At 42.1% G+C, this 24,170-nt stretch overlaps 1 protein-coding gene across 3 annotated transcripts in view; it reads left to right on the top strand.

The window, feature by feature from the left end:
• The first annotated feature begins 3,202 nt into the window (after nucleotides 1-3,202).
• gas7a (growth arrest-specific 7a) overlaps nucleotides 3,203-24,170 on the top strand; it is a 42,168-nt gene continuing 21,200 nt past the window's right edge. The window contains exons 1-5 of one of the 3 annotated variants that reach the window (XM_032538198.1): nucleotides 3,203-3,372; nucleotides 10,717-10,840; nucleotides 16,525-16,602; nucleotides 19,857-19,942; nucleotides 22,837-22,899. In XM_032538198.1, coding sequence (XP_032394089.1) covers nucleotides 3,370-3,372; nucleotides 10,717-10,840; nucleotides 16,525-16,602; nucleotides 19,857-19,942; nucleotides 22,837-22,899 — 354 coding nt within the window. In that variant the 5' untranslated portion in view covers nucleotides 3,203-3,369. Of the gene's footprint in view, nucleotides 3,373-10,716; nucleotides 10,841-16,524; nucleotides 16,603-19,856; nucleotides 19,943-21,333; nucleotides 21,579-22,418; nucleotides 22,900-24,170 lie in introns of those variants that run through there. The other 2 variants (XM_032538200.1, XM_032538199.1) reach the window with 2 other exon arrangements.

Genomic DNA, 24,170 nt, shown 5'->3' with positions numbered 1-24,170 from the left:
TTTCTGCAAATGGAGTTGGAGATTTGTTCAGGATTAATGGTGTCCTCAATGCTGAGAAATACAGGCTGATACTTATCCATCATGCAATACCATCAGGGAGGCATATGGTGGGCCCCAAATTTATTCTGCAGCAGGACAACAACACCAAACATAGAGCCAAGGCCATGAAGAACTATCTTCAGTGTAAAGAAGAACAAGAAGTCCTGGAAGTGAGGGCATGCACAGTACTGTATATATACTGCATATGCACATACAGTATATACACATACATGCTATATATGTGCATATTAACCATTTAACAAGGTATTATAATCATCTGTTCCAACTTTATAATAACCATCCAGAAATCTCTAAGAATTGGAAGACTTTTGGAAGGAAGAATGGGCGAAGATACCTCAAACAAGTATTGAAAGACTCGTGGCTGGCTACAAGAAGTGTTTCCGAGAAAATTATCTAAAGATTAATTAACTATCAATTTACCATCTGTTAATGGTGGTTATTATAAAGTGTTACCTTTTTGGTAGTCTTGTCATTTGAAGATGTAAAAGTCATACATTTTAGATCTTGTCTTGGATTTTATTTTGCTTTCCAGTAAGATAGCCAACTGCTTTTAATCCCAAATATATAAAAAATGACAAAAGAAACCTACTTTTTTCTTCTTTTTTTTTGGGCTCTTTTATTTAGAACAAAGCTGCTTTGTGCAGCGGTGACAGAATGAGGAGGGAATCATATCAGAGAACCATAAAGAGGATGTTTTTTATCCAGTTATGAAATCCAATTCTGTACAAAAAAAATACGACATCCAGGCAAAAAGATAAATAAAATAATAAGATGAATGTAAGATAAATATAAACTATTAATAGTTTAGTTAGTCATAATTCAACTATTAAAGGGATTTTAGTCGCTCTATATTATTTTTTGTTCATGATTTTAAGAGTGTAATACTATATTTTGTCAATAACAAATGTTGGGTCTATGACAAAAAAAAAATGAAAAAAAACTGTCCAACTGTTAAGCATGGGGGGGGGGGGGGGTGGGGGGGTGGGGGGGGATCGTCATGCTTTGGGGTTGTATTGCAACCAGTGGTACAGGGAAAATTTCACGAGTAGAAGGAAAAATGGATTCAATATATTTCTTGCTAACTTGATGCCATCTTGATTACATCAGAGCGTAAACCAAGGTTTTACCATGGTCTTACACATCTCCTGCCCTCAACTATTAAAATCTATGATAGACCTTAAAGAGCAGTCTGTGACAACAGCCCAGAAATCTCATGAACTGGAAGACTTTTGGAAGGAAGAATGGCGAAGTACCTCAAACAAGATTCTCTTGGCTGGCTACAAGAAGCGTTTCCAAGCTGTGATGCTTGCCAAAGGGGTGGTACAGGGTATTAACTCTGCAGGGTGCCCAAACCTTTGCAGACTCCATTTTTTGTTTTTTGTTATTTTGAAAGTGGAAATGATGGAAATAAAATCTAACTTTTTGTGACATACACCAGCCACTTTATTAGGTACACCTGTCCAACTGCTCGTTAACACTTAATTTCTAAGCAGCAATCACATGGCGGCAACTCAGTGCATTTAGGCATGTGACATGGTCAGAATCTCCTGCAGTTCAAACCGAGCATCAGTATGGGGAAGAAAGGTGATTTGAGTGACTTTGAACGTGGCATGATGTGTGGTGCCAGAAGGCTGGTCTAAGTATTTCAGAAACTGCTAATCTACTGGGATTTCACGCACAACCATCTCTGTTTACAGAGAATGGTCCGAAAAAGAAAAAACTCCAGTGGACGGCAGTTCTGTGGGCGAAATGCCTTGTTGATGCCAGAGGTCAAGGAGAATGGCCAGACTGGTTCGAGCTGATAGAAGGCAACAGTGACTCAAATAACCACCCGTTCAACCAGGTGGGCAGAAGAGCATCTCTGAACGCACAGTACGTCGAACTTTGAGGCAGTGGGCTACAGCAGCAGAAGACCACATCGGGTGCCACTCCTTTCAGCTAAGAACAGGAACTGAGACTACAATTTGCACAAGCTCATCGAAATTGGACATAAAGATTGGAAAAACGTTGCCTGGTCTGTGAGTCTCGATTTCTGCTGCGACAGTCGGATGGTAGGGTCAGAATTTGGCGTCTACAACTTAAAGCATGGATCCATCCTGCCTGTATCAACGGTTCAGCTGGTGTGGTGGTGTCATGGTGTGGGAATATTTTCTTGGCACTCTTTGGGCCCCTTGGTACCAATTGAGCATCGTTGCAACGCCACAGCCTACCTGAGTATTGTTCTGACCATGTCCATCCCTTTTAGACCATAATGTACCCAACTTCTGTGGGCTACTTTCAGCAGGATAATGCGCCATGTCATAAAGCTGGAATCATCACAGACTGGTTTCTTGAACATGACAATGAGTTCGCTGTACTCAACTGGCCTCCACAGTCACCAGATCTCAATCCAATAGAGCATCTTTGGGATGTGGTGGAACGGGAGATTCGCATCATGTGTGCAGCCGACAAATCGCTGCGCAACTGTGTGATGCCATCATGTCAATATGGACCAAACTCCCTGAGGAATGCTTCCAGCACCTTGTTGAATCTATGCCACGAAGAATTGAGGCAGTTCTGAAGGCAAAAGGGGGTCCAACCCGTTACTAGCATGGGGTAATACGAATGTCTAAACTCTCATTTGATGCCTTTTGGAGATTTTTTTCCATCTTTTCTTGGCTTCTTTATGCAAATTAATAAAAAAATTTACCTGGGGTGCCCGAACTTTCGATCCCCACTGTATATGCGTGTGTTTTCCATCCAACAGTTATTGAATCGTTCAAAAATCCATAAATTTATTGGAAGGTAACCTGGGACTCTTACATCTTGATTAAGCTCCCTAAAGGCCCGGCAGTGTAATCACAAGTGGCTTTATTCTCCCGAGGGACAGGCCTCATCTGTTTGAGCTGAATATGACCAGACTGTTACTTACTGCACACAGAGTCCAAATGAGATTTAACAGAAGAGAACAAGCAGTGAAGACAGAAAAGTCCTTGTTGTGTCCCAGTGCATCACAGCTCCGTCGGACAGTGTCCTCCTTTGTGTCTCTGGCCTAGAGTGAGGCCACTGGACATTTCTGCTCAACAAAGACTCATAGAAAATGTCTTGACCAATACCAAAGCATGTCCCTCTGCCAGGCCTTTTTTATTTTTACAAGTGGAAAAAGAGCTTGAAAGATATTCAGTGTTACTCCATTCCCTCTGAGCTGTGACCCTGCAGGCTTTGGATCATAATGGACAGTATGACATCCACTAATCCCTTCTGTCTTTTCATTCATATTCCCAGTGGCCTGTTGACTGATACGGTTCGGCAGCAAAACAGCATAGCAGCATGGTAAGAACTTCTTCTAATTACCTTATGTGCTATTTAAAAAAGTGCATCTATATTGAGTTGAATAATTACAGCCAATATTCCAACTGACTTTGAAATATAAGAGAAAATATATGTATAATATTCTGAGAATAAATAAACGTATCAGACGTAGAAGAATTCAGATCCTTACTAAGTAAAAACATCAAACATTGAAAATACTAAGTAAAAGTCATGCATTCAAACTGTATTCTGCTAAATGTACTTTATGTTCCCTGTCAGTGTTTTCATATTATATCTGATGTTTCTTGATTAAAATGACTGCTGCATTTGTGTGTAATGTTGCATTTTACTGCTGTGGATGTTTAAAGCTACAGTGTGTAGTTTCTGCCTCCCCCAGGAGGAATTCTAAGTAGTGACAGCAAAACTGTTGGCGCGTCCACATGATACAAGCCTTCTGTGCGCGAAAGTCGCCGGACGACCCAATCTTCTGAACATAGTTGTACTCAGACATACAGAGAGAGCTGAGTGGAGCTCGATAGTCTTAATTAGCTTTGTAGCAACTCATTTGGCAATGGCCTGATTGTAACGGACATTCATTAATATCAAAAAGTTACGCAGTAAAGCTTTAAAGTTGTGCTAATTTTAACTCCTTTATATACTGTTGGGTAATTTGATCTGCAGCAATGCATCGTATCCATTGAGATCCTCATATGTTTGTAGTAAGGCTGAGCAATACCTTATATCAATAGTATATCAATATTGATATATCGTCTTAAGTTCTGGATTTTGTAATATTGTTATTTGAAACAAGTGTTGTTGTTTCCTGGTTTTGAAGGCTCACTACAGTAAGATGTATTTTTGTGAACTTAACAGACTTACTAGCTGTTCTATTATTTGCGTTTACCCGCTTAGTCGGTCTAGCCGCATAACTGATGATAATTTATCATAAATCTCATTGTGTAAATATGTTGTGAAAGCACCAATTGCCAACCCTACAATATCGCAGCAATATCGTTGTCAAGGTATTTTTTAGAAAACATTATATTTGACTTCCTCCGTATTTCCCAGCTCTAGTTTGTAGCGTCGCTGTCCTGTGTGAACCACGTATCTCTAAAAAGTCAGAAAAAAAAACAGCCCTGATTTCAGCTTTGTGACGATGCACTCTCCAGTTGATCTAAAAGAGCTTGTCGGCATTGTTGTTGTTAGCATTTAGCTCAGAGCACCGCTGGGCCGAAGCACAGCCTCACAGAGCTGGCATGGCTCTACACTCTTATGCCCACTTGTCCAATTTACACCTAAAATGCAGCGTCTTCTGTCATACACTGAGACTGTCAAAGTATTTCAAAGGGTTGGCTTTAAGATGCCAAATGCTTCTCAGGCTTAGGACGGCTCTGCGTCCCTCGGAGGAACAACAGCCAACATGCCATTAGGCTGGGTAATATGCTGCGATACAGTATGGGGCATCTATGAGAATAACGGCCTCCATGCCCTCTGCTTTGTTTTATTTTTATCAGCATCCTGTGTGGAGTGACTGTACATTCCTCTATTAGCCTTCCCTTTTTTTCATAGCTGCCTCGGGACATGGAAATAAACCACGTGAAAAATTGTGCTTTTTGCTTTTGTCGTGTCTCAAATTACACACTTTAAGATGGCCTATCCATTTATTTTTTTAAGCAATGAGGTGCCCTATTTTTAACTTCTTTTTCTATTTCTGGCTCCACTATTTAGTGCTGCCTGTCTCATGACATTGTTTTTCTACTGGAGAAAAACAACCTTTTTTTTCTTGTATAAAATGGACCCCTGTGAACTGAAAATGAGGAAAATGAAATAACCCTGTGAATAAAGTGCCGAAACAAAGGACAAAAGGCACAGAAATGTAAACATCCGCTCTTCCCCTGCACCACCAAAAGAAGGTTGTGGTTCATTAATCTTATTTTCCAGGTAGAAAAGGAATTTCAATGCTTTCTTTCTTTCCCTGTCAGTCCTCGTGAAGAAGCTCAGTAAAGCAGCGAGAGGCCTCCTCCATTCTGACACAGCCTGTCTTTTTAGTTTCTTCCTATTGAGAGAGAGAAGTGAGCTAACAGGAGGGGAGTGGAGACCCTTACATTTAGAGCAGCACCCCAGAGGATTGTGGGATTTGACAGTAATATCTTACCAATCTACTTTGTGCTATTTTCGATTTTTTAAAGAGTTTCCATAAAAGCTTAGATACCATTTGGCTTCTTTTTCTTGCCAACTAGAGAATCCATGTGAAATCTTATGATAAGTTTATCTTTAAAGCTGTGGAGGGGACTTTATTTTTTGGTGTGGATGGACATAAATTTCATAATAATCTTTCAATTTATTGGTCTGGGAAAATACCTAGACTTCTACACCTCATTTTACCTCTGTCTTGAGGCTTAAAAAAATCTAGCTGTCATAGGGGACTTTGACCAATTGCAGGTCATTTCAGAGAGAGAGAGCATTCCTATTGGCTGTGTGCGCAGGCATTTCCCGTGCGACAGTGGAGAGGGAGAGTTAAAAGAGGTCTGACTCCACTTCAAATTCTGCGCTTTTTTTTGCATTCTACCCACTGCAGGTTTAAACCTATGGTTCATTCAGTCACAACGTAGGACTTCCTTAAAATGTTCTTGCTAGTGAAAAAAATGTAGCATAGGTGTTTTTTTATTGCGTTAAAGTCTGCTACAAATGATAATCAGATGAAACTCTTCTGGTTTAGTTATTCAGTGGAGTGCCCATTTGGAGCGGGCGGATTGTTTGGCTCCTTGTTTTGCAGCTTGGAGTTTTCTCCAGAACCATTTTACCCCAAAATAACACAGAAGGCTCTCAAAGCACAATAAGCAACTAACTCTATACTACTGACCTACTGTGTACTTCAGTGGAAAACATTGTACTACTATATTTACCTGACCGAGAACATTGCAGATTTACAAAATATCACAATTGTAATTTACAATGCACTATTGTTTTAGTTAACTATCCAGCATCCTACCCGCTAATCAGAAATCAGAAATACTTTAGTGATCCCCGAAGGGAAATTGTGTTACAGTTGCAAGACGTGTATATAAATAAAAGAAATATAAGGTGTGTGTATACATATATATACATATATATGGTATTTACATAGTTAAAGGAATTTTATGAGACAGTATTTACAGTAATAATGAATAAATAGTAGCAGCAGAACATTGCACATTATAATTAAGCCAGTGTTAGATGTCCCCCCCCCCCCACCCCCCTGTGTTCAAAACACTTGGGCTTCAACACCAGTCAACAGACACTGCTGGAGTGTTCATGTTTTACATACATTATTGGTTGTCAATGTTGTTAATAATTTCTACCTAGTTTTCAGTTTTGCGGTTGGAACACGTTTGATGGTGTAGTTTTTTGGTTTAGAAGCGTTTCTTGGGGATTTTGCTGCTACAACAGTTGTTCCGCTGCTTCCTCGATTTAGAGTTGGATGTCCAAAAGCCTTCTACAGATATGTGAAGTAGTTTAACATTCATAGTGCAGTGAAAAATAAAGAGAATGTTTGTTTGCATCCCGTCTGACACTAGTAATTAGAAATGGTTAATTTCATTGTCGGCTAATCTAAATTTTAAATGTCAGAAAACATTGCGATGAATAAAAGGTAACAGAAGTTAACACACTGGGTGATTATGACTAGCCATACGGCTGACGTTAGCATTTAACCCAATATAGCCTCACAGAGCTGCTAGGCAGAGTCATATATAAGGACTTTTGTGGCATTTTTGAGGCGGTTATAAACTATTTTCACCTATCTTATCGTAGTTGTGAAGACTCGGGTCAGGTCACTTTATTGGTACCCGTGGGCAATCTAGGTGTACAGTCTAAGAGGCAGGACATCCTTAAAACTTTGTAGACCACCTCATAACATGCAACACACCAATTATTAAAACACATAATAGAGACAGTAAAACGTGGATAAAACGAATAGAAACCAGTACATGACCAAAGTACTTGTGCGTTTTGTGCAAATAATTCCACAGTTTGTTCAACAGAGTGAATGTCGCTGGTACAAAACTGTTTTTGAATCTTGTAGTTCTGCAACCGGGGACTGTTAGCTTCCGTCCAGAAGGGAGATACTGGAATTCCCTATTCAAAGGGTGTAGGCTATCTCCCAAAATGGCCATAGCTATCCGCTGTAGTTTTTTAGCATACAGGGATGGAGGGTGCATCTGGGACTCCCCAGTCAGCTCACTTGACCATTTTACAATTTGATTTAGGCGATTCTCGTGCTTAACTGAAACACACCCTAATTGAAAAAATGAATTATCCCACTTCTAAGTCAGAATCACTTTGAAACTGATGATCTCTCTACACTGTCATAAAATGCGTTGCACTGCCTTTTGCAGAACTTTATAATGGACGACCACATTGTTTGTTTCCTACTAAAAACGTATGCCTGTTATGTAACTTACAATGACTTGGTGCGCTTGAGGGCTTGACCACCAACGTCCTAATAATGTCCTTTAACACTGATGGCTGAGAATGATATGATGGATTCGATAAAACCATGATAAATAAATGCCATCATCAGTCTATATGAAAATGGTACAATTTTCTCAAGCAGTATAGACGGTGTTGTCCTTTTTTACAGACTGCTTTCAATATAAACACAAAGAAAACACATAGAAAACCATAATCGTACATGCACCTTTTTTAAATGCAATGCAAGCTGGAAAAGGACGTTGATTTTTAATTCTTAGTCTATATGTTGCACATTTGTTTCCCAGTTATGGTTTGGAGCATAAAATAATGGGATGGGATGGCCTGACAGTGCATAGGTCACTGTTAGCTGTCAGGAGAGGTCTTCACTTATCTTTTCTGTTTAGCAAACGTCCCCTCAGCAGCTGAAATACTGCAGAACACACAGCTGAAGATATCTGCTATTCTCACTGCAAACTTAAATCAGGAGCAGAGAATGAGATGAGTCCCTTTAATGTTACACATCAATCAGCTATGTCCACCCTCTCTGCCCTGTTGCCCAAGCGAGCAAAAGACCGTGATATGACTCCTTTATCATTCTACTAATAATCTCCCCATTTATATATCTGTCCGATCCCATCCACCCACCTCCCCTCAGATATCTGATTGGAGTGCACTGTCCTGAAATTCAAAAAGTTCAGCCAACAGATCGGAGCTGGCCATGCACTGCTGCATCTGAAAATGAACAGCCAGCCAGCCAGCGATCGCTGAAGATTAAAACCGTCTTTATCCTTGTAAAGCACACTGCAGTAATTTGTGGCCCAGTATACAGCGTGTGCAGCTTCTGTGGTGGAGGCTCCTGGGGACTGCTGATAAGGTGGAGCGGGCATTTATCATTTATCCATTTAGTGGATCATATTTTACCATATGAATAACCCCATTATTTAGAGAACTGCTGAAAAGCAAAATGGGGAATTGATGGTAATAACTATAATTATTACAAAGGGTGTCATGACTCCTACATTTACTTTTAAAAGCTTGTGGAAATGCATAAACTCTAATGAAGCAGCAACAGCATCACATTATACACTTTTTTACTCAAGGTTCTCTTACTCAAAACAAATTAAACTATCCAATTCCACAACCCTTAGGATCCTCAATAGTTAATGCTCACATTATTCAGCAAACATCATACCAGAATGCGGTTACTCCATGTAGCCTCAAGGAAATCAGTAGAACTTAGTATGGTAACTAGATAGACAATAAGGTGACAATCCTGTTTATTGCAAATATTGTGTAGCTGAATTTCCTCCTTTAAAATATATTACAATAAAAAGCAACATAGTATACATACATACAAAAATAGTATACATTTTGGAGCTATTGTGTTGGATTATGTAATGTTGTAAGAATAATTCAATTCAATTTTATTTAAAGTATCAAATCATAACAAGAGTTATCTCAAGACACTTTATAGATAGAGTAGTTCTAGATCACACTCTACAATTTACAAAGTCCCAACAATTCCAATAATTCCCCCAAGAGAGAGCATTTAGTGCGACAGTGGTGAGGAAAAACTCCTATTAGGGAGAAACCTGGGACAGACCCAGACTCTCGTTGTGCAGTTGTCTGACGGTGCTGGTTGGGGGTGTGATGAACAATGGCAGTTATAGTAACAATAAAGATAATGGTACTATGACTAGAAATAGTAGTTCAGGGCGTAGCAGGGCATAGAAGGGCACTGCAGGTCGAAGCAGGGCACTGCAGGTCGAAGCAGGGCACTCCAAGGCGAAGCAGGGCACTGCAAGGCGAAGCAGGGCACTGCAGGGCATAGAAGGGCACTGCAGGTTGAAGCAGGGCACTTCAAGGCATACCAGGGCGTAGCAGGGCACTGCAGGGCGTAGAAGGGTACTGCAAGGTGATCCAGGTTGCAGCAGGGCACTGCAAGCTATAGCCGGGCACTGTTGGGTGTTCCAGGTTGTAGCATGGCACTGCAGGGTGTTCCAGGTTGTAACAGGGCACTACAGGGTGTTCCAGGTTGTAGCAGGGCACTGCAGGGTGTTCCAGGTTGTAACAGGGCACTACAGGGTGTTCCAGGTTGTAGCAGGGCACTACAGGGTGTTCCAGGTTGTAGCAGGGCACTGCAGGGTGTTCCAGGTTGTAGCAGGGCACTGCAGGGTGTTCCAGGTTGTAGCAGGGCACTGCAGGGTATTCCAGGTTGTAGCAGGGCACTACAGGGTGTTCCAGGTTGTAGCAGGGCACTACAGGGTGTTCCAGGTTGTAGCAGGGCACTACAGGGTGTTCCAGGTTGTAGCAGGGCACTGCAGGGTGTTCCAGGTTGTAGCAGGGCACTACAGGGTGTTCCAGGTTGTAGCAGGGCACTGCAGGGTGTTCCAGGTTGTAGCAGGGCACTGCAGGGTGTTCCAGGTTGTAGCAGGGCACTGCAGGGTATTCCAGGTTGTAGCAGGGCACTGCAGGGCATTCCTTGTCGTAGCAGTGCATAGCAGGAAATAGCAGGGCGCCGAGCAGGACCACGCAACAAATGCAACCATGATTTAGGTGCCACCCTAATCCTAAGGAAAACATAAGGACTCCGAGGAATAAGCTCCAGAGCTAAGTTAGTAACAGGCCTTTCTGGGACATGAATAGACACAGATGGAAAGAGAGAGGAGAGAGGAGCTCAGTGTTTCAAAGGAAGTCCCCCAGCAGTCTAAAACTATAACCGCATAACTAAGAGCTGGTCTAAGGCAAAAGGGTTGGTAGATGAATTTGACGACTATGACGAGAAGCAGAGCGGAGAAGATGATCTTGTTCTTCTAGATTTTAAGGAAGGCCCAGTAGATGTTTACAGGAAGTAAACAGCTGGAAACATGCTTTGTTTCTGCTTATGGTGAAATGAGTGTTTGTTTATGACAGAAGCCAGCGGCCGTGAGCTCTGCCGCATTCAGGCAAGAGACTGACAGTCGACCTCTTCCCCCAGGATGGAAGAGCTACATGTCACCTGAGGGAGTCAGGTACTACGTCAACAGCTGCAGTAAAGGTGAGAACCACGCCTGAAAACATAAAGCAGCCTCAGTACATTAGCCCGGATTTTCTAATTAGCTTTGACACGGATTTGTTGATAATGGTCAAATGATGGTTAAGACTGTTTTCATGTCAGAGTTGGACCAACAATTTTTCTGGCTCTATAATCTGTAAATAAACCAATCTGAAAAAATAGTAACTATGGAGCTGTGATCACTGTTGGAGCTCTCTATTCAGTAATACTTAATGTATTTGTTTTCTACTTAGCAAGTTTTATAAATTCTTGATAAAGTGATTTTCCCTGGAATGTAACATCCATAAGCAGCCAAAGTACGTTGTGTTTTGTCCTGCAAGAGGACACTGATCGCCACAGTTTACTCTTGTGTACCATGCAGGTCAGAAAGTGTTTTTTTCACGATTTTCACTTACAAACGTCCACCTGCTAGTCGACCACTTTTGGTCTAGACTGAAATATAAAAAACTATTTAAAGGATTGACATGACATCCTTAACAGACATTCATAATACCCAGAGCATGAACCCTAGTGACTTTTCCTCCAGCGCCACCATGAGGTTGGCATCAGGATAACTTTCCATCTAGCCTGTGTTTAGTGCTAATTAGGAAATGTTAGCAGACAAGACAGATGATAAACATACTGAACAGAGTTGCTAGCGTGGCTGTAGACTAGACGTTTTGTTGTATTATTGACTTATATACCCATTTTCTACCCATTTTTACATTTTAGATTAACACTGATGAATGCCCAGATTTCTTTTTTAAGAAGCTGCAGCCAGTAGCACCCAAACTAAATGGGTCATCATTGTCGTATGATACTTTTGCAGTTAAATATAGATAATAGATGTTGCAAAATAAAGATAATGCTAATGAGGTTTTGCCTGCAAACTAAAACAATAACCAACGGACAAGCTTTGAACTTATTGTATCTCGCTCAGATCAATCAACCAATCCTGTTATTTCTCTGCCTTTGAGACACATTAGAATGGAGAAGGAAAACTGCACTGTTGATTCCATCAGACACAGAGGTCATGTATTTCTCTTCAGTGGCCATGTATTGAACTGTATCACCTTGTGTTTTGGTTTGCTTAGCTTATCATGTCGTTTGGTTTCCACTGCCGCAACACTGCAAACTATGAGGGCTCATTATCATTCCTCCCCATCATCGTGTCTCACAAGTCCATTCATGTGGACAGTGGACACTGGCCTGCAGATTCGATCCACTTTAATCTAATTATGCTAAACGTGTTGCACAGCCAGCATCTGAGCAGCGAGATGTGTGGAATCAGAGGTGGGGGGACATGTCCTCTTATGCTCTAATACGCTGCAATCAAACAGGAGACTGAAGAGTTAGTGTTAATACAGGAGGTTGTGTGTGTGTGTGTGTGTGTGTGTGTGTTGTTGTGTGTGTGTGTGTGTGTGTGTGTGTGTGGTGTGGTGGTGTGTGTGTGGGGGTGTGGTGTGTGGTGTGTGTGGTGTGTGTGACTGCGTGCGTGGCGTAACACCCTTTTGGGAATGAATCCAGGGGGATAGGAAGGACTCCCACAGGACAGAAGAGAAGAAAGGCTGCATCAACAACTCTGGCAGTGGTTGCACTTTGGGTCACAATCACACACACGCACGGACCACAACAACACACACACACACAAACACACACACACACACCAAACATACAAACATGCGCACGGACACGCACAACGCACACACACGCGGATACCACACACACACACACACACACACACACACACACACACACACACACACACATAGAGCAGGAAAAAAATTCAAAACCCGAAAAGCTATTTTTACATTCAGCAGCCATATGCTGCAGCATTCACTTTTTATTTTGTTCCAGTTTGTTGTTTCGTGTCTGAACGTGGAGCTTCAAAAAGCTGCTGCTGAGGCTGCGTGTCATAGAGACACACACGCCAACACTGTTTTGTTTTTTTTACAAAGCTGCTTGTTGTTTTTAGTCTGTGTCATTTAATAGAGGAGGTGCTCCAATGAGGATCAGTTGAAATCCTTCTACTCAATCCCTTTGGAGTTGAGAATATGACAGCGGGATTTGGAACGATGAGAGAGAATTACAAGAAGGAGCCGAGGCTTAAAAAATGTGATTGTTTATCAAGACATCTGTTACAGTATAGGCTGTAATTTGGCAATAAGTAGATATGAATATGATACAATAATGAAACTATCAGCCACAAGATGAGATAAGCCTTTTTTGATCTGGTTGTTGATGCAGCACAATGACAGAAATTAATACAGATAAATAGAGAAAGTAAAAAAATGTAGCTTTGAGCTTTATAAAGCAAGAATAAAATAGAAACTAAACAAGAGCAATTAGTGACACAATTACAAGGCAAAAGTGACAGTGGTGTGATTAGTAACAGCAGTAGCATGTCAACAGCCTATATATATATGTAGTAATATAATGATTTATAACAAAAAAAAATAAAAAGATTACACGTCCCCTTAGCATTTGCCTGTATATTTTGGAACCATAACTATAACTAATAGTAATATACAATAATAAAAAAAAACTATAATAAGTGTCTCCACCTCGTACATATATAGTAAAATGTAGTACCAAGTATTATATAGTAAGTGATTATATTATATATACCAGGTGCCCATGAACCAAAACTTTCTTGTCGCTTGTCTAATTTTGTAGAAAGACACAAACCACTTCTATTAAACCGGGTCTGACCCAACCACTTTTTTCCCTTAACTCACTTATTTAGTCGTCAGAAATATCTCAATATCAAATCTTCCAGCCCCTCACCATAACTGATGTTCCGATGCACAATGACCATACATTAATTTTTCCCCGCTGTCTCTGAAACAGACATTTTATTCTCATGTTCAACAAAAAAACAACATCAAACCAGCCCGCGACGTCCCATATTTTTTTGGGCAAAAGGTAGACACAAAAAAGTTTTGGTGTTGCCTATACATAAAAATGAAAAAATTTACTACAAATACTAAAAATGTCAGCAAATTAAATAGTGTGCTGTGAAATTCTAATTTAATAATCTGTAGACTTCCATGAGCTTGCGGTTGGCAAGGATTCATACAATGTATTGATGAAGTCATCAGGATAGCTAAAAGCAGTCGGCAGGCCTCCCAGAGTTCATCAATTCTGGTTTGGTCTTCCATGCTTCCTCTTTCATCCTACCCCACATATGCTCATGATGTTCATGTCGGGTGACTGGGCCGCCATCCTGGAGCATCTTGATCTTCTTCCCTTGAGGAACTTTGAAGTAAGATGGAAGTATGCGATGGGCACCATCCTCTGGAGAATTTGCCTCTTTTACGGTTGGGATATAAGAGGTAGCTAAGATTTCTTGGTATTGAGACTATTGATGTTGCCTTCCACCCTGCAGATCTCTCGCACACCCCCATACTGGATGTAACCCCAGACCATATTTTTCCGCCACCAACTTCACTGTTTTCTGGGTGAATCTTTGATCCAGGCGGGCTCCAGTAGGTTTCCTGCAATATTTGCGGCAACTGTGGTAATTTCAACAGAAGATTCCTGAAAAATCCACTTCTTTTAGCAGGCTGTGGGCCTTGGCAAATGCCACACGGTTTTTCAATTGTCTTTGTTTTAATGCTGGCTTCGGGACTGATTGACCATGGAGGCCATTTCGAGACAGAATCCGACAAACCGTTTCGGTTGACACAGGGACATCAGGGACCAGGTCTGGTGAGCTCTGCTGCAGTAGAAAATGGGCTGGCCTTGGATTTTCGAGCCAACAAACGGTCCTCTCGAGCAGTTGTCTTCGGGGTTCTGCCTGACCTGGGCTTGTCAAAACGTCTCCAGTGTCTTCAAATGTTTTTTTAATCCTCTGTACTTGACGCTGAACACATTGAATGTTTGCCACATCACAGTGGTCTGGTCTCAGCCCCTTGATACAAAACTTTAGTCTCAGGGAATCTTAGGCATGTTTGCAGAGGTCTAGTTGCAGTTTGATGTGAAGTCTGTGTACTGGGGTTGTTTTTATACACCCTGAGACCTAATTGATCCATTATTAGTCCCAGGTGAAGCTCATTGACAAGGCACAACACTTATGTCTTTGCAAAAATGACTCAATGGGCTTTACCAAGTGTGAATATTAGAATACTTTTTTGACAGTTTCTTTTTGCACTGAAACATTATTACAAAAGCTTTTGGGATTAAACTGAGCCATTTCTTGTAAATAAATCTTGATTTAGAAATATATTTCAGCAGCACTTCAGGTCAATTTGTTCACAAGCAACAAGACTTTTGTCAGGGACTGTAGTACAAGAGGAAATGTTGTAGTTGTAGTTATTTCTGAATTTCGGCATCCAATCACACACAATTGGACGTGTGTGCTTGATTGCACTCAAGGATCCATAGAGTAATATCAACATTGATTCACCCGCAGCTGTTACAGCGTGAAGGACTTCCTGCTCTACTAAGTGGAATGATTCTTAAATACTTGTGTGTGATAGGAAGAAAGCTAGAAATCTTCCTGCAGGGTATATACACATATGGACAAGAGTCTTCCTGTTTTATTTTTCAGGAATTACCTTGACTTTACTTGAGGCGCTGGCACAACAAAGTTAAACACATTCTGTTACTTTTACTGAGTGATATCTAAGGGATATTTGAAGAAAAAGAACGTAGGATTTTCCGTGCTTAGATCAGACTGGCACGAAGCATATAACAAGAAAAATGACTTGTTTGTTATTAATACTTTGTTATTTGTAATGTACATTTTGTTATTGTAATTACCCAATTAGATTTTGATATAATTTGTGAGCAAAGATGACATTTTGACACAAGGTTGGAGCTAGAAACATCTAATAGAGCGTCCAAAATCCCTCCCCTGAGGAATATGAATGTGCTCAGTGCAATTCAAAACATTTTGATATTTATATATTTAATGTGGTCTTAGTGGTACTGTGTAACATAGAAATTAACATAATTCTGGATTAATGCACGACATAAAACATCCTTGGTTGCTGCTTATTATATATTTGTCAATATTTTACTGGCAAATATAGTAGTTTTTAAAATGGTGTTTTAATATAGTAGTTTTAATAAAACGGTGTTTTTCCTAGAAGCCCCTATGTAGGCATAGCCCCGCGCTCGCAGTGCGCATGAAAGCACGACTTTGGTAGTTGGTCTGGAAAGGGTGAAAGCATTACTCATATGTGAGTGCATTGTGCTGAACGTATTATAACAATGAGAGAGAAATGGGGATTTGAAGAAAAAACTAGATATATGAAGCAGTGCACATTATGTCATCAACATTCACATTAACAGGAGCATTCAAAATCTGCCAGTTTGGGTGTGTAGAGCCAGAGAAGGTTTACAACTCCCCAACTCGAGTCATTTCCTATCTATCCGTCTCACACGGGGTTTGCCACTTCCACGTCTCTTTCCACTCTCTTCACACCCAGACTCACCCTGGGTCCAAAATGTCCAAAATGTCCCCAGAAGTAGCTGCACAACTAAAAATGTTAGGGGTCTCTGACTGATGATAATTCAAAGCATCGACGACCAGGTGGCAGCCGTGTACATCACTGCTTTGATCAAAAGTCGAGATAGAGGTTGTGCAGGGAAATGTCAACGTGCAGAGGGAGCTGATGTGTGAAATTGCTGCACGTTTTCTTTTTCAGCCGTCATTATTCCTGTGGTTTGTGTCGTTCCAGAAACAACATGGCGACGTCCCTCCTTGTTAACCGAGTCCCCGCAGAGGCCTCTGGCACAGCAGAACTCCTCACCATATGGTAAAACTGAGCCTCAGCCCACCTGTTCTTTGACACAGCTTCTACAAGGCATCAGCGTGTAGAAAACAAAACAACAGCACAGGAAGCACACACTCTGAAAATAGATGATGCAGGAAAATTAAAGAAATAGTCACATAGAGGCTTTATAGGTTGGGAATGACAAAGATAGAGAGCTGATGACAACTTTAATATCTGTACTCATTTGGTAAATTTCTCTTTCCATGAACATTGTTTCCATTTGGAATCACAGGTCATAACTTCATTTTTTTAACATTATTCCTGACAGATTTAGCCTTTTGGCGTCAGCAGCTGTGCTTCTAACTATCATAAAGCAGATTCCTTCAGCTAAGCAGTTTAAGCAATTTGACACAATACAAATAATCACACTGTTTTTCCAAGAGACTTATTAACATTTTCCCAAAAGGTTTGACAAATCCCCTGTAATACAGTTCTCTGCTGCGTCTTACATAATCACAAACCTCACTACTGGACTAAATCTTAATGTCTGGCTTGTTCTGTTCAATCGCTGCCAGCATATTCGTTAACAACATCTTAGCAGATAGCAGATGGTTTTCTTCTTTCTGCTGGCATGTGGCCTAAACACACTTAGAGGAAAAACGAGTCAGCTGCAGGGGAGTTTGTCAGCATTCAACCAGACAAGTGTGATCCTCCTGAGAGAGAAAGGAGTTTAATGAAGGCCAGATTTAGATCTGAGCAGCCTGGACGTCTCCTCCAACCTCTGGACAGGAAACCAGGGATTTATCCAACTGGTCCAGAGAGACAGAAATAGTGATGCAAGGGGAAGTAGATGAGATAACATTCAACTGCTGAACACGTGTGCAAGGCATCCCAGGAATACGTGCATGCGTGAACACATGTAGCCTACAAATTTGGACAAATAGTCCAAGCTGTTACACACAATACATTCGAGTTTGCAATGTTCCACCCTCTTAGCTTTTTTATTCTAATAAGCTACATAAACAAAATAACTCACAAGTCAACCAATTATAGTTTGGTTGAAATAAACCCTAAAAAATTAGATTCTAAAACGCTACAGCTGACCCCCTGAAAGTCGAATAGTCGAATTGCCGGTCGGTGACCTCTCAGTCGACTGAGATCCTTCAAGTCGAGCAGTCGTTTCTTCGTCTGGAGACGTTTCGGTCCCAAAAAGAAGAATCTGCAGAGCCTTTTGCTTAGAAATGGTGTATGTACGGCTCACTGCAGCTTAATATAATAAGATATAGGCTCTACACAAATGTTGTTAATAAAAGTTGTTCCCGCTGGTTCAGATTACAGAGCCTTTGGGTTTTTTGATTTTTTTTTACCCTAGGCTACATTAATTAGCACGCATTAGCTTAGGGGGCTAACTTGCACTGTTTACTTTTATTACGTGGACATTGCTGTCTCCCTGAACGTCCCTCCGTACCCCGTTTAGAAGTCAGGCAGTTCAATAAGGCGTTGCTTGATTCTCTATATGAGAAAAAAAAAAAGCCAAATCTGATTAGACTGACAAAATCGTGAGTTGGGTACCACCCCAGAAAATATGCAAGAAAAAAGGAGAAAAATTTTTTTTCGCTCTATGCTTCTCAGCGCAACTCATTTAGCCCTGTCTTCAGTCGTCATGCTACGCTAGTTCAACCGCATCCTGTTTCCAGCTCAGTACAGTACTAAATGCACAGACATCATGTGTCTAGGTACCAATCTTACTCAGCTAACTCTTGGGAAAAAGAACATTTGCATATTTCCACTAGTCTCGCATTGCCGGACCTTACACCACAGCGCTGAGGAGGAGGAGGGTCGGGCTAGTCCACACAACGTTCCTGCATGGGAGAAAAACATGTTGTGCTTTATTGGGGATTTCTTTAAACCAATCAGAATCACTTTGGGCGGCGCTAAGCTCCGGACGGAGCAACGGTACCGTTGCAAAATAGCCTCGGGAAGGAATTTGTTTTAGACTAGATTATACTTTATTCATCCCACAACGGGGAAATTTTGTTGTTACAGCAGCAGCATTTTCTTCAATAACTGCAAAAAACAAAAACACACAAACAAACAAACACAAACAAGTAAGCACACAAGAAATACAGGCAAACAATAGACAATGATTATATGGCAGACTGAAAGTAAGCAAAATGGCGTCAATATAAAGGTATTTTAAAGTGCGTTTGCCATGATACAAGAAACAATATTGCAGTGTAAGTGACGTTAAAATTAAATTGAATGTGTAATTAGAGTTGGTGGAACATATGCACATAGGGAGGCGAACGCTGGAATTAAAATGGCTGTCGAGTGTGCGATGAAAATTTTCCGCAAAAACGTTATTGTCAATTCTAGCTCAGAGGATGTTTCCCAATTTGGCCAGAATTCAGAATGCCAACACAAAGAAAGCGGAAGGTGAGGGACATCTGGGAGATCCAGTAAATCTAACATTGTCGATATAGACTATATTTCTGCTGATGTTAAGGTTTTTCTGTAATTTCTTAAGATTGGGCCACAAGTAAGTCAGGTGTTTGTGTGAAGCTGAATATTTTCTCCATTTTCATCACAAAGCTAACCCCGCAAGCACGATTGACGGCCCTCACAGGTGAAATATTACTTCTATTTCTGATATTTACTGGTCGTAACAGAGGTAAACGAAGGTCGTAGATTTCTTAATGTCACTTTCAAGTCATATGGCCCAGCATCCCCGGATGTAAAATGTGTGTGGGGGGTTACCTTCAGCTGGAGATGGGACGATTTGATATGCAACGAGGTGACAGCTCATAAATCACACGCGAGGAAGAACCATTAAGGGTCCTTAAGGATAAAAACCAGGGATGTGAAGGAGAGGCCCATAAATTTAATTTCTTCAGTATGTGGATAGATGGATAGATGTACGTGAGAAGAGAACGTACACTGGATACAACCTGAAATAATAATAATTCTAGTACAAGAAGACAACAAATCAACAACTGCTCATCTTGGCTTTAAATTGCCAAAAAATGAAAGCTGCATGAAATTGTCATTATTCTGTCGTGAGGGAGAACAAATTGATGTGCGTCTGCTCTAAAAATGCAAACCACAGCTTGGACGAGGCAATATTTACCGGTCCAAATCTCAGTAAAATGGGACCTTTTTGCTGTAGTGTCGCCTCTCAAATCGTTGATTACCCCCTTCCCAACCTGGCCATTTTACGTGAGGTCATTGTACAAAAGTAAGAGTCCAGCTGTCGCTTTGATCAATAATACATGGTCTGTAATCTGTTTTGTCGACAGCGAACGGATGCCACAGCACTGCAAAGGCCGGTCGGCCCACCGAGGCCACTGATGTGGCTCTGAGGAAACCCACCATGATGAAACAGGTAGGCCAAAAGGGTCGGCTCTGTTTGCACACACACACACACACACACACAGCTTCAGACTGTCTTCAGTCTGATGCTTCACATATTGAGGAAGTCGTTTCCCAGTGTCTGTTTCCCTACATGGTTTCATGTAGTAAACAATAAGTGGATTATATCCATTTGGTCATCGACCGACAAGTCCATCGAATTAAACAACAAAACACGTTTGAGAATTTAGTCAGGCTGTAAAAAATGATGACATCGGGTTAAAAAATGAACAATGGTCCCCTGGAAAAGTCGGATGTTTGTCGACCTCCTATTTCTGCAGACTTTGTCTCTCTGTTTTATTAACACCCGATGTCGTCCATTCCTCTCGTCATAATTACCACGGCTGCTAGAGGCTTTGTCACAAATGGCTGGAACGACCAATGCTGCCGTTCTTTTTGGGAGGACAGTCTCGTGTTTGTGTTGATTAAGTCTGATCGGTTCCGCTGTTTCCCTTCATGGTTTTATGGAGTGCTGAAACAATAAGTGGTTTAATCGGCAGAAAATGAATCAACGACTCTATCTAGTAATAATTTAAGTCTGGAAACCGTAATCATTTCAGGTTTCCAGCCTCTCTCAATTGAAGACTTGCTGTTTTTTCTAAGTTTTAAATTGTCATAAAATTAGTATATGATAAATGTAAAAAAAAATTTCAAACAAAACAATCTGAAGACAACCCCTTGGACTGTGACATCTCTGAATGGATTTTTCAGAGTATTCATATAAATAAACAATTAATGGCAGAATGGGTAGATTTTTAAATTGGGTTTTGTTGACCCGTCCTCCCCAGCGAGTGTAGGCCAACCCCAGATCCCAGAAGCTTTTTTCCACTTGGCTTTTTGCCTTGCTATATTTACTTTTTTCCTGCACTGTGTCTGCCATATTCTTAACTTTCTCTTGGATGTGTGCTAATGATCTAGCACCTGGTCTCTTTGGTTTATAGAGGTTGACGCCCAGAAACGTTCCAAACTCGGTAAAATAAGAAATATTCGGCAGACGGCAGGCTCTCTGCTGATACAGACACTGCCACCCACTTCTAGCGGGTCATAAGGGATGATTTAGAGAGAGGGATTACTTTTTATTAGCCTTTACATTGTCTTTCAAGCAAATCCTACTCATTGTAGGCCTGCCTTTATGCAGTTCCCGATCCACTTTCACAAGCTCTGTCTACTTGTCTTGAGTGGCCTTAGTGCAAAAACATCAAATCCACTTTGGTGCTTTCTCCCATTTTAATAATTCTTTCCACAATCTGGTATCTGCGTTTACATGATATAAAGCTGCACACTCTGTCCACTGAAGGCAGGGCCGCTCCCACAGCCCTGATGGACCCGGGCCAACATTGATTACATGCCAACCCATGTGACTAATTACGAGTCAGATGAGGGCATAGCGTTTCATGATCACACAGGAGACTATAGATGGACGGACATGTTGGTGCCATATGGGCAGCTGAAATCTGGACTCCCACTTGTCAGAGTTTGTCAGATTTGGGAAGGAGGCCAGCCAAGACAGTAGAAGCTCACGCTGGGAAAGGCTGGGACCACAGATCACAAAACCTGGACTGGGATTGTTGTGGTCCGAGCTGGCCGCCGCCATGTTCTGTGCAACGAAGGTGAGACCACGGTTGTTGTGCTCGCTCATGCGGGTTTGTTCTGTCTCGGATGGGGTTGTTGTTGGACCAGCGCAGGTGGATGTTGTGAGAAGGTGTGAGGGGTCGCTGATCACGTGTGCCGCCATAGCCGCTCCGCTCTGCACACAGCTTGTGTTTGATGCCTCGGGCTCGCATGCGAGAGAGATGATAACGATGTAGCAGCCGCCGTCTTGCACGCACACACTTAACAGTAAACATGAGGACAGCGTTGAGAACACTAGATACACAAATATTTCATGTTTTTGCAACACAGTCCTAAATCTGCCTCATCAACCCACTTTTATGGTGGCACGCACAAACGCGCGCACACACACACACACACACACACACACACACACACACACACACACACACACACACAATCAGAGAGCTGCATCTCATTGGCTGCCTGTTTTCCCTCCTGCTCTCTCTCTCTCCTCCCCTCCTCCTCCGGATTCCCTCCCAATCCTAATTAGTCTTTTAAAGATCATCATTCAACCATTTTCATCAAACCAACCCCCACCCCCGCTACCTTCATCACTTCTGCTCCCTCCTCCCCCACTATCTGCCTCTCTGGGAAGGGAGGTGTGGCAGGGATCATGTAAATAAATTCCCCTCCTCTTCTTCCTCCTCCTCCTATTCCTCTTCTTACTATTTGTTTCTTTATACCCTCCCTCCCGCTTCGACGCCTTTACGCTCCAGCATCTCCATCCATGAGCTGGCACGGTGTCTCTCTCAGCAGTCTCTCTCTCTCTCTCTCTCTCTCTCTCTCTCCTCTCTCCTCCTCTCTCTCTCTCTCTCTCTGCATGGACATTGTTGGGTGAATGGTGGAGGTGAGACTGGGCGGGGGTGGAGGGGACACAGAGCTCCTTGCAGGCAGCATCCATCTCTTCGCAGCCTTCACCTTAAAACTCGTGTGACAGCAGCTTTACCGGAGGCTAGACTTCGTCACACAGATCCCCCTACACCCCCCCCCCCCCCCCCCACAACACACTCACTCCTAACGCTACCTATCAAACCGTACACACACCCCCACCCCCTGTTGCAACGCGACTCCTCTCCACTCACTCCGTAGCCTGTGAGACTAAAGGCAGCCTCGGTGCGTGGAGGGAAACCGTGAGAGAGGAGAGAGTGAGGCTTTCCCAGAACAGAGAAGCAGGAGGAGGTGAGAGGGATAACCATGGAAGCCAGCTTTGACACTGAGGAGAGTTTTGACGATCCCTCCTGTCTCACCCCGCAGCCCCCCGGCTCTGTTTCGCCGGCCAGGAGGCAGATCAAGGAGGTCAAGGAGACCAAGATCACTGTGAGTACCCTGGAGCTCCAACTTCTTCTTCTTCTCCTTCTCCTTCTCCTTCTTCTTCTTCTTCTTCTTCTGTCTCTCCATCTCCATCCTCTTTGAGTCTCCTCATGGTGTTGTATTGAAGTTCATCTTTTTTTTTTCTCTCTTTTCACTATCATCTGTTGACATCGTCTTCAAACTCAAATCCTAATGCATTATGGGTTCTCGTGGCGTAACATGGGGTTCCCTGTGTATTGGATGCCACATTAGTCTGAATGAGAAGCTGTCCAGGAGTCTTGTACTCATATCTGACTGGCCTCGATCCATAATATTGATTTAATGCCAGTCAGTTATTCATTAATGCCCTCAAGACACTGAAATGTGTCTTTGCTTTGCAATCTTTCACCATATTGAAATGTTGAGTGAAAAGTACGGCGCTGATCTACAGACCGCGGTTGGTATTTTTTGTAATTCATTATTTATTTTTTGATTCTGTCTGAACGATAAAGATTTGGATCTCTGAGTGTTTTCATTGAGTTGTTGCTCAGTGTGATACTCGATTCCATCCTCGTTCTTTCTCAGAGGGCTCCACATGTAATCTGCAGGGCTGTGTGGGCTTTTGTGCACTAGACTATGAGGAACCCCCCCCCCTCTTTAGCTTATAGTGGTGTTTGCACTGCACAGTCCTCTGCATCAGCCTGTGATAAGGCTAAAAGGAGGAACCAAACGTCCTCTTCCATAAAGTATATAGTGTTTCTGTCTTAAGATGGCCAGGGAGAAGCTGCTGTTATGTAATCAGTTCTAATGATGACCGTGGGGGGGGGGGGGGGGAGACAGTGTGGTGGTGATAGTCAGGGGAAGACAGACAGAGGTGCTTTTGTGTCTCGCAGGGTCTGATTTTGCGCTCGGTGTGCTCGCTGACCTGATGCAGCCGCGGGAGCCGTCAGTCTGGCTATTGTGAAAAACCCCTCCAGACCTGCGTGACATGCAGCAAGTCCAGTTTCCATGGTGACAAAAGCAATAGCACTGATTAATAGGTGTTGGAATTGAAAACACTGGCATAGGAGAAGAGGAGACGGTAAGCCGTTTAGAGATTCACAGAAGAAAATGTTATTTTCTTCCTCTGTCTTCGCAGGGCCTTTTCTAAAGCTCTCGCCGCTCAGAGAGCTATTGGGACTCTTTGCTCCGTGAGAATTCCCCTGGATGCTGAAGCATAACAGCATTTTTTGGTGTTTTAAACATGATTTTATATCTTAATCCAAAACAGGATTGCAGAGAAGTGTTAAATTCTGAAA

This window comes from Etheostoma spectabile, chromosome 15 (assembly GCF_008692095.1).
Source record: "Etheostoma spectabile isolate EspeVRDwgs_2016 chromosome 15, UIUC_Espe_1.0, whole genome shotgun sequence".
NCBI lineage: Eukaryota > Metazoa > Chordata > Actinopteri > Perciformes > Percidae > Etheostoma > Etheostoma spectabile.
This window is presented reverse-complemented; position numbering and strand designations above follow the sequence as displayed.